Source organism: Egretta garzetta, unplaced genomic scaffold (assembly GCF_000687185.1).
Source record: "Egretta garzetta isolate BGI_Z169 unplaced genomic scaffold, ASM68718v1 scaffold154, whole genome shotgun sequence".
NCBI lineage: Eukaryota > Metazoa > Chordata > Aves > Pelecaniformes > Ardeidae > Egretta > Egretta garzetta.
In genome coordinates, this window is record NW_009259600.1 from 819,248 (window position 1) to 830,862 (window position 11,615).

Consider the following 11,615-nt stretch of genomic DNA (forward strand, 5'->3'; position numbering starts at 1 on the left):
GTTTAAACAACATGAGCATACTTGAAAACTTATGGCTTGTTTTTTTTCCCCTTGTTTAAAAACATATGAAGAAGACTAGTTCTGTACAGCTTTGACACAGTCCCCCACACCATCCTTCTCTACAAATTGGAAAGATACAGATTTGATGGGTGGACTGCTTGGTGGATACAGAATTGGTTGGATGGTCGCATCCAGAAAGTAGTGGTCAACAGCTCGATGTCCATATGAAGATCAGTGACAAATGGTGTTCCTCAGGGGTCCATATCGGGACCAATAGTGTTTAATATCTTCACCAACAACACAGACAGCAAGATCGAGTGCACCCTCAGCAAGTCTGCAGATGACACCAAGCTGAGTGGTGCAGTTGACATGCCAGAAAGACAGGAGGTCATCCAAAGAGACCTGGACAAGCTTAACAGGCAGGCCTGTTAGGTTCAACAACCTCATGAGGTTCAACAAGGCCAAGTGCAAGGTCCTGCACCTGGGTGGGGGCAACCCCCGATATCAATTACAGGCTGGGGGATGAGTGGATTGAAAGCAGCCCTGCTGAGAGGGAATCGGGGATACTGTACAGAAGCTGGCAATGTGCACTTGCAGCTCAGAAGGCCAACTGTACCCCGGGGTGACAAAGAGAAGCGTGGCCAGCAGGTCGAGGGAGGGGATTCTGCCCCTCTACTCCACTCTGATGAGACCCCACCTGGAGCGCTGCATCCAGCTCTGGAGTCCTCAGCACAGGAAAGACATGCATCTGTTGGAGCAGATTTAGAGAAGGGCCACAAAAAATGATCAGAGGGCTGGAGCACCCCTCCTGTGATGAAAGGCCGAGAGAGTTGGGGTTGTTCAGCCTGGAGAAGAGAAGGCTTCAGGAAGACCTTATCATGGCCTTTCAATACTTAAAAGTATTCTTACTTATAAGAAAGATGGAGACAGACTTTTTAGTAGGGCCTGCTGTGACAGGAAAAGGGGTAATGGTTTTAAACTAAAAGAGGGTAGATTCAGACTGGATATAAGGAAGGCTTTTTTTTTTTTTTTATGATGAGGGTGGTGAAATACTGGAACATGTTGTCCAGAGAGGTGGTAGATGCCCCATCCCTGGAAACATTCAAGGTCATGTTGGACAGGGCTCTGAGTCCCTGCTCATTGTAGGGGGGTTGGAGTAGATGACCTTTAAAGGTCTCTTCCAACACAAACTATTCTGTGATTCTAACAGAAAGCAAGGAAGTGACTGAGATAGCAGTAAAAAGCACTTAAGAATTGCAGAGACAGATAATTGAAGGCATACTACCACCAAACAGGTATCAAATGGAAATTATTATTTAAAACTTAAGGTACAGCTGGAGATAAAAATGGAGTTTCAGTGGAAGTGTCACAGTGTGAAGGAAGAAAGAAAGGAGGGGGCACAAGAATAAAAAAAAATACTTATTTGTAGCTGAACAGGACCTCTAAAGTTGTGTTACTCTGAAGGAAAGGATTACAACAATCAGCAAACAAACAAAACACCTTCGAAAACAAGTGTTGGAAAGTTTGACATTATGGACCAATGTGGAATAGACCCAGAAAAGAATCACAGAGTAATTAACGACTAAAAAAGATCCAAAGTGATGGCTTATACAAGACACCAAGATCTGATGAGAAGCCACTTAAGGTCTTGTAGAACACAATAGTCTCTACACACCACAAGCAGAATCAATGAGAAAGGATCAGAAAGCCACAACCAAACAGACAGAACTTGACATGCCTGACACCAAACTAGATTCAAAGAACAGAATATTACTCTATTTACCAAGATCAAGAATAAAAGAAACAAACCTGAGCCTGAAAGGGGATACATGGAAGACTTTCTTTCAAGTCAGTAACACACAACAGTGTGGAATTACCGCTCAAGAACCTGGGCGATAGCAACCTCAGACTGAGGAAAATAGGAAAGGCCCAATAAAACTTAACAGAATTCTTTAAATTCTTAAGTACTAAGAGCAACAGAACAAACCAAGTCTCCAGAGATTACTTTAGGATTGGAGATTACAGATGGAGATTTGAGATGTCTCATTACAGGAAGACATTAACAGAAAAAGTTGTCTCAGTGAACTGATGACCTAACCTGGATTACTGTCGCAGTTCCTGTGATATGTTTAGAATGAAGACTTAGGCGGGAAGCAGTGCAGAGAATACTGTAAGAATACATTTGGAATCTGGGATTATGCCTTAATTAAAAAAAAAAAAAAAAAAAAAAAAAAAAAAAAAAAAAAAAAAAGAGTAAAAGTTTGGCTTGTTTAACCTACCAAAGCATGACAAAAACCACTATTATGCTTTATGAGTACTGAGTGACAGGCACTACAGAAAGAAAAGCATAAGGAGCAAACCTTAAGGACAATGCTGACACAAGAACAAACTGTCCAGGACTACTCATAAAAAAATTAAGTGATTTCTAACCATCAAAAAATTAGTATTTCAAAAACACTGTAGTAAGAGAAAGAAAAGGAAGCCAAACTACTAAATTCTTAAATTGGTTGCATGCAGTAGTCTTGAGGATTGTATGCCATGACTGACCCCTGTAACACGCTAAAGGATGCAGCTCAAACCTGTACTTCTACACACAGAAGCAATTTACACAAAAACAGGATTTTGTGTGAAGACTTTTTTTTATGCTCCGGGTTTATTTTTTCTTTGTTTTGTTGGTTCGGGTTTTTTGTGTTTAAAACAAACAAACAAAAAAACCCCCCAAAAACCAAAACACACAAGATGAGTACACCCTTATATGCAATCTACCAGTAGAGGTTTCCCACCTCAGTTATGGCCAAATTTTACACTTTCTCTGGAGTGTCATGTGAAAAACGGAAAGGTTTCATATTGCTCTCAAATTGTGGTACAGAAGGAAGCCAAACTCTCAAAACACTGGCTATTCTGAAGACATGTGGACTGCATGTTTTCTAAGTTCTGCTGTCTTCCATCCAGAAAGTACAATTCTGTCAGAGATCTCCTTGCAACATTTTACCTTTTTTTGCTTCTGATTCGTGCTGGTTTGGTTGACAGGGCATCATAGTTTGATTTAAGATCTTCACTTCAGTCATTTCAGATAACTAAAATAAGGAGAAGAGAGTTAAACATTTTTTTATATATTTCACAAAATTAAGTTGTGAAGCTTTTTTCCTTTAAACATATCAAAAAAAAAAACCCCATTTCTGGGTTTCTTAGCTAAAAATAACAGTTGTAGCACAGTTTCAGTAATCCCATTTTCCTTTCACCAGTCACAAAGAGTTTGGACAATTAATACTTTCTGTGCATGAAGAAAACTGGATTCTGTTCATTTTTTCTACTCCTTGCAAATGAATCACCGTCTTCTTTACAGTGTAGAACAGTCTGAAAAGAAACAGTCCTGCACCAATTAAACTGTAGTCAGAACTGTAGCTATAACAGTTGATGCACCTTGAAAGATGAAGGTCCTACAAAATAACTGCAGAAAACTGTAAATAGGAATACTGTCATGGAAAATGCCTGAGAAGTTTAATTTGAACCTGTAGAATGTTTGTTACTCTTGATTACATACAATAAAAGAATAGTTCAATGACCTACAGATCAGTATAGGTAAGCATATTTGAGGCTACAATCTTTTAGACATAATTTTACAGGGCTACTGCTAGTTTTTTTAAAAAACACAATTACCTCCTCCTTTTCTCTTATCTCACCCAGAACACAGCCAGAAGCTGCTCCACTGGGGACTAATAAAAGCAGGAAGGACGTTCTTTAAGACCAAAAGAGACTTAGATTCTCTCACTTAACAAAAGGTTTTGTAAGCATCAAGACCCAACATCTACAGTATAAAACTGAGTTCCTTCCAGCTGCCAAAACCTTGAAGTGAGTGTTTTGGAAAGTAGGAAAGCAGTTTACCCTCAACAGTTTTGTCTTGGCTCCCAAAAGGCTCCACAGGTTTGGCTGAGGAATTTTAACCTCATTCTGAGACAGCTTTTTTTTTTTTTTTTTTTTTTTTTTTTTTTTTTGGGGGGGGGGGGGGAGGAAGAACTGAAAATTTTGGGAAGCATTTGTCAAAAGTGGGAGAGATCCTATTTTCTGGACAGAGACAGCAGTTAACACTTTGTACTGTAACTGCACCATGGTGCACTAAGACTACAAATTGTGACATGGTGAAATACTTCTGCTTGCACTTCCATTTTCTGTGGCTGAAATTTAGTTATCCTGATTTTTCTAAAATTTCTGGGGAAAAAAACCTGAAAAATCTAGGGATTTCAGCAAATGAAGTTAACAGAAAGCCATACTGCTAATTCTAACTGCTTTGTGATGTTCAACTATCTTCACCCATCTTAGCTATTCAAAGGCTCATTCCAAGTACAAACAATGATTTAACACCTTCTCAAATACACAAGAAAAAGACATGCATGATAAAGCAGAATTTACAGCAATGTGCCAGATCATGTCACCACAATATTTTTACATTTCTTCCTGCACCATCTTCCATCACATCATCCTGCCAACTGCTTTATAATATCAAGCATTCTACTATGCTCAGTTTTTGGTCCAGGGTTGTGTTGGGGCCAGTTCCATTTAACATCTTTATAAATGACCTGGATGAGGGGACTGAGGGCACCCTCAGCAAGTTTGCAGATGACATTAAGCTGGGTGGAAGAGTTGATCTGCTTGAGGGTAGCAAGGCTCTACAGAGGGACCTGGACAGGCTGGATCGATGGGCAGAGGCCAATTGTGTGAGGTTCAACAAGGCCAAGTACGAGGTCCTGCACTTCGGTCACAACAACCCCATGTAATGCTACAGGCTTGGGGAAGACTGGCTGGAAAGCTGCCTGGCAGAGAGCGATCTGGGGGTACTGGTCAACAGCCGACTGAGTATGAGCCAGCAGTGTGCCCAGGTGGCCAAGAGGGCCAACAACATCCTGGCTTGTATCAGGAATAGTGTGGCCAGCAGAAGTAGGGAGGTGATCGTGCCCCTGTACTTGGTGCTGGTGAGGCCGCACCTCAAATACTGTGTTCAGTTTTGGGTCCTGTCACTACAGGAAAGATGTTGCGTTGCCGGAACATGTCCAGAGGAAAGCAGCAAAGCTGGTGAGGGGTCTGGAGCACAAGTCTTATGAGGAGCGGCTGAGGGAACTGGGGTTGTTTAGCCTGGAGAAGAGGAGGCTGAGGGTGATACCTTAAGGGTCAAAAGACCCCAGATGTAGAACGGCTTACATGCAGATAATAACGGTTTGCCAAGGTTGCCAGACTAGAAGGAATGAGAACTAATTGATGTAGAAAGATTTGTGGCTCCTTACAAAGGACAGTTTTTTGATAAGAACCAGGTGTTTACCTCTAGAGCTGGTCTACACCGACCCTGCAGCTTGGGCAAGAGCCAAGGAGCAACTGAGTCTGCGCAAGAACAAGGGGTTACTAGCGGTGACGAAGAGGAGCCATCAGCCTTCATCCCCACTACCCCCAACGACCACCACCAGGAGGCACTGCGCAGGCGCAGCAGGGAAGGACTTATGGAAATGACCTCCTGAAGCTAATTTTAATACAAAGCGGAGACAGGTTATGCGTATGTATAGGCATATCGGAAAACTTCATACATATGTAATACTTTGCTACATATAAACAGGCAAGTTGCCGCTTGATGGTATGCACGTTAGGTGGAGCGATCCCCCGCGCATCCAGCACCGTGAATAAAGAATGCCTGCCTTCTAACACTACATTGGTGTTACGAGGTTCATTCTTCCCGATTTCGGTGACAAGGAGAGCCCTCATCACCCTCTACAACTGCCTGACAGGAGGCTGTAGTGAGGTGGGGGTCGGCCTCTTCTCCCTGGTAACAGGCGATAGGACGAGGGGGAAAGGGCTCACGCTGGTAAAAAAAAAAGGTTTAGGTTAGACATTAGGAAAAATTTCTTCACCAAAAGGGTTATCAGGCATTGGAACGGGATTCCCAGGGAAGTGGTTGAGTCCCCATCCCTGGAGGTTTTTAAAAGACAGGTAGATGAGGTGCTTAGGGACACCATTTAGTGGTGGGCAGGCACATTTGGATTTGATTATCTCAAAGGTCTTTTCTAACCAAATGGTTCTATGATTCAAAACTTAACATTTGAGTATCAACACTCACAAGAATACTCTTACACATGTTCCTATCTGAAATCCATCTCCAAATAATGGAATCAATCTATAAAGAATACCCCTAGAGCAGGACATGTATTTCTGAAGCTCGACATAATTTTTAAATGGTGGTCAAGGAGTAGTAAATTGAAACTGATACTGACTGATGGAGACTTTTCAAGCCTCTCCCTCTACCTCAAATAGATCTGAGGTAACGGACTCAACACTCTCCAGATCTTCTGAAAGTTGTTGTCTGCATACCATGAAGGAATAAAAATTACTCTTTGCTTTAAATTATCCAGTTAGGGCACAGTGAGTATTCAGGCACTTTCACTCTGGACACAAATTCGGTGGAAATTCCCTAAAATCAAGGCTAACATTTCAACATTTATAAGCATTATTACTGTGCTCATTATTAACAGTAGCTCTTCTCCACTTCCTCTAAGCCTCAAGACTACAAGTTTCAGATTGTAAGCTCCTCAGATAGTAATTTTACTTCTGTAATTCACTGTTCTTTATACTCAGAATTGAATTTAACACTGATGTGCCATAATGATGATTTTTTTTTTTCCTGGCAGAAGTCTAAGCAGCTTTAAGTGTGCATACTAAATATCCCAGAATAAAGCACTTTGGAGAATTTGGTTGCCAGATACTTTTTCACTGCTTTAAAAACCTGGTTTGTCAGAATTTGCTTTCTTTTCGTTTCTAAAGCCTCCTTTATTTTTTAAAAATCTATCTGTAAGTTAGTGATGACGAACCTGTAACCTAACCTATATCAACTTGAGTATTTATTCTCTCTTTAATAGATCATCACTACATAAGACTATGACTGGTATAAAAATTTCTAACAAGCTGGTTTTCCTTAAGCAGTACTAAGTGTTATGTCAACAGTTGTTCCTGTTTTTCACCTTACAGTGCGTTTAGTGTTGTGCTCATTTATCGTCTGTAAAAGGAAATATATTGGAGGACAAAAGGAAAGGGAATGAGGATAAAGTTTTGTGATTGCAGATACAAAGCACTATTACTGTCTTGCCAAAAAAAGCAGTAAGATTTTAAAGTACCTAAAATACAATAACAGTTTTGAAGAACAAGTTCTTGAAGTGAAATATATATATTCTTCTAGGAATGGGGACGTTATTTTATCGTATCAGGAGCCAAAGACCAAATGGATAACAACGTACAGCTTTCCGAGATCATCACTGATGCTTCTTGAAACATAGAGAACGTTCAGCAAGATTCATTAAAGAGTGGTAATACACAACTCTGTATCATCAGATTCAGGTCCCGATATCTTCAGAACTAGATACTGAATATTCCTGCTTGGAAAAATATTTTGTGAAGCTGCTACACCAGCCTCCAGGCCAATGCTGCCTATCAACTAGGGATTCATAGGTTACTAATCAGCTGGTATTTGAAGGTACCCATGAAACAGCTGACCATGAAAAGTATTAAAAAGCCTTTTCAATATCCTATGCCAAAGAAAAAGGGTTTTTTTTTTAAAAAAAATTCAGCTATACTAACGTCAAAGAAATGTAGTATGTAGCTACATGTAGCCAATATTGACAAAACTAAGTACTACAACATTGCTGATCACAGGCCTTTTCTAAAACGGAATAGTTTGTTCTCCTAAATACGTATTGCTCAAGAGACAAGTATAACTGTTAATTTCCCTTTTGTCATCAAGGATAGGCTATCAACACCTTGACTTTTTTTTTTTTTTTTTTTTTTTTTTTAAAGTCAAACACAGTTTCCAGAAGCTTCATACCATAAAGAAAGGACTACAGGATTATTAGACCTATTGTAAAATAAAAAAAAAAAAAAAAAAAAAAAAAAAAGGAACAGACACTGACACTTGGTCTAACAAAAAAACCCAAACAAAACAAAAACAAACACACCCTCCCTTTCAATACACTCTGAAGAACGTTCAGATCAGTATCAACAGAAAATCAAATTCAGACTATGAAACATTAAGCATTCCAGTTGGAACACTACAAACTTCATTTTGCAGCAAACAGCTACAACCAATTTCAAGTTTGAAGGACACATTGTACCATGTCTAAACCCAAGTACTTCTGGCACTAAAGCACTAGATTGCTTCTCATTTTTTGAATGCTAAGACCCTTTGATTGCCCAATCCAGCAAAGTCAATGAAACAGAACTACAGAATGCACTGAAACTGTTTAATTCGCTAGTTTTGTGAAGTTTGCTGCCTCAAATGAATTTGTGCATGTGCTAAAAAAATATTTTTAATGTTATTCTTTACACATAATAAGCAAAGACTAAATACATGTACTTTAAGTTTAAAATAGCTGTCTTAAATTCAATGAAGACTAAAGAAACTCTACACAGACTTTCATAAGACTCTTAAATAAGTAACTCTTAAGATGTATTCTTCAGCTATTAGTGCATGCAAATATCTGGGAAAGGCATTCCTGACACATTTCTTTTTAACACTTCTGACACTGATGGTTTATAATATATGAATTCAAGGACACTCCTAGCTGGAAATACAGTTTATTTTTCATTTGATAACATAAGAAGTCAGCTGACCTCCAATTTATAACACTCTAGAACACATTCTGTCAACTTTGTCATCTAGTATTTACTCACTACTCACCCAGTCAACCTTACTCTGCAAACATACTTCAGTGTTGCTAGGTAATTCAGTCTGGAAGTTTAACGCAATGGCTGATGCCGGTGAAGAGAAGAGAAAACATTAAGAAAAAAAAATACTTTAGATAGACTCCACATTTTTGTTTTGTGATACTTTCCACAGGAACATTACTGAAATCCAACTGCAAAGAGATTATATGGGCACTTATTCACATCTTAAAAGCTCTAAATCACCATCAAACCATTTTTTCCATTTCTTCCATGAATTTTAAACAAAGTAAAAATTTATCATGTCACTTAGCTTCTGTCCATATCAGCACAGATGTCACTGCTTCTCTGGCCACCAAAAATTTCTAATTTAACAATAATAATAGCTGTAATACTGCAATATCTAGAAGGCATACAGAGATTTAAAAACAAGAGCAAAATATACACACCTGACATAAACAGCGCATGATTTTTTTCTTAGGTTTGTTTGTTTTAAACTTGTATGAAGGCTAGATAAGAATACTACAGTGCAGTACATCATACTTGCAATAAAACCTAAACAATAATGTGTTGAATTACGTGTATTTTATGTTCTCAATAGCAGGAGTCAAGTAAACCAAGAAATCCAAATTTAACAGATAATCCTGATCCAGGTTTCTGAAGCCAGAATTTAGCTGCCAAGCTCTAACACCACCACCAAAAAGAATCCTGCGTAAACCTAATGTAGTTTAAATTCAGATTTTATCACAGAGATTCTGTCGTAAGATCAACACAGCAAGATATTTATACATAATTGTAGTTTGAAGAAAGTAATTAAGAAAACCCCATTCAAGTCACCTTATACATCCTTCTTATTTTCTTATAAGCAACTGAAGCTTTGGCAAAGTGAACTGTATCTTAGCCATGCTACTCACCTTGTTTAGAAGACAAATGATGCACAGGCCGTGCTGGCTGAAGGGATTTACCAATAAACTTTTTAGTTTCCTTTAACATTTTGAAGCACCACACTTTAAAAAAGCAGCAGAAATCAATACAGAGCATTCAGTTTCACATACAGATGTTAAGCGAGAAGAGCCGTCTATCTACCACTCATTAGTTGCATTTGACAAGAGAATATACTATTTTTTAATATCTGGGCAGGAAAAAGAAGAATGGTCTAATACACAAGTTTTCTTAGATGATAGAATATGCCAGATAAAATTTGCATAAAGACAGAATCAGACATCTCATTTCTCTTTCCAATTGAGCTACCCTAGCTTCTTCTCAAAAAGATGTTTTTCCTCTACTTTATATCTGTACAGTTGGAGAGATTGGGACACATGATGGAAATGAAGGTACTTTCTAACAGTTAATTTAACTCAGTGGGGGGTTAATTAATTAACATCAATGTACCCTTTCCAGTCTGCTGGCTACACAGGAGTTCCTTTTGTATCTCTCTCTCTCTACATAAACTTGCATAACTGTTTTTTAACACCTAGTTTAGTTAAATTAAGAAAATTTTGCATCTTCCCACTCAGTTCAGCTACTATAGAAGCACCAGAAACTGCTAAGGTTCTGCTGGGCTAAAAAAATAGCCCACTATAAGTAAGCCATCATTCATAGTATCTTAATTCATAATATTTGTACCTAAATTCTCTCCTTCCCACCCCCATTTCCTTTGTCAACTGAGGGATTTCATGATTTGAAGGAACATCTGCTTTGTTTAGAGAAAAAGAATAGCAGAAACGACAACCAACACAGTAATAATGGTACTGAAATTCTGTTTTCTCTACGAGACTTTACAGGACAAGGAAAGAATTGGTGTAACTATCATGACTTCAAGAGTTAAAACTATAGTTGTTATTATTATCCAATTCCAGTACAGAACAGGAAAAGAGAAGTTAGGCTATCTAAAATATGATCTGGTACACTCCCCACTTTAATTGGAAAATTATAGAAAAAAAATCCTCTATTTATTACATCATAATCTTTTGAACTTGAACACCGAACTTTTACTATATCCAAGTAACAGCCTTCTACCATAGCCAGTCTGAACACATTCAGGTCTAGAAACCAACTGTTAAATGAATTGGAACAGTTGAAGGTATAGCTGGGAAAAACATTCTGGTTTGATTCCCTGTTTTTTCTACATTCTCAACTCAAAAAAGAAAGACTTAAAGCTGTAGTCAAAGTAACAATGAAAATTCCTGCAGGTGAATGAACTGCGGCTACTGACATGGACAATATATTTCATTTTATCCAGGTTAGGAATGCTTGTTCAAACCATATTTATACTAGATTTCCACATAAAGCAATGCAGTAAGGATATTTTCACTGGAAGATTAAAAAAAGGCAAGTTTTCCTCCATACCCTGACTGCAAATGATATCCACACTTTTTAAAAACAAGAAAGAATGTTTAAGAGGCTGGCTACCTTCTAGAATGAAGCACACCTGTATTTTCTTAAGTGTTCTGCTGTCGATGAAAACAAGATGGCTTGTGGTGACAACAAAACACATTTTGCTCCACCTTGTCTAAAAAACTACATGCTCCCAAAGAAAGCAAAACAAAAGAGAACATGAGAGGAAGAGGAGAGTTTGGGCAGGCCTGAAACCAAGTACTGTTCTAACAGCTCTATTTCCTCCTTTAAGTTGAAGGAAGCAGCTAGGAAAGATCTCGCGAAGTTATCCAGCCCAACCTTCTGGATTAATAAACACATTTTGCTCCACCTTGTCTAAAAAACTACATGCTCCCAAAGAAAGCAAAACAAAAGAGAACATGAGAGGAAGAGGAGAGTTTGGGCAGGCCTGAAACCAAGTACTGTTCTAACAGCTCTATTTCCTCCTTTAAGTTGAAGGAAGCAGCTAGGAAAGATCTCGCGAAGTTATCCAGCCCAACCTTCTGGATTAATCCAGTGTTTTATCTGACTAACATCAAGAAAAGGAG

General features: G+C 38.6%; 1 protein-coding gene across 1 annotated transcript in view; it reads right to left on the minus strand.

The window, feature by feature from the left end:
- CUNH8orf88 (chromosome unknown C8orf88 homolog) overlaps window positions 1–9,684 on the minus strand; it is a 15,202-nt gene extending 5,518 nt beyond the window's left edge. Inside the window, exons 1-3 of the mRNA XM_035893914.1 lie at window positions 9,606–9,684; window positions 8,708–8,778; window positions 2,993–3,077 (exon numbers count right to left, since the gene is read on the minus strand). Coding sequence (XP_035749807.1) covers window positions 2,993–3,077; window positions 8,708–8,778; window positions 9,606–9,684 — 235 coding nt within the window. The remainder of the gene's footprint in view (window positions 1–2,992; window positions 3,078–8,707; window positions 8,779–9,605) is intronic.
- Window positions 9,685–11,615: the final 1,931 nt, after the last annotated feature.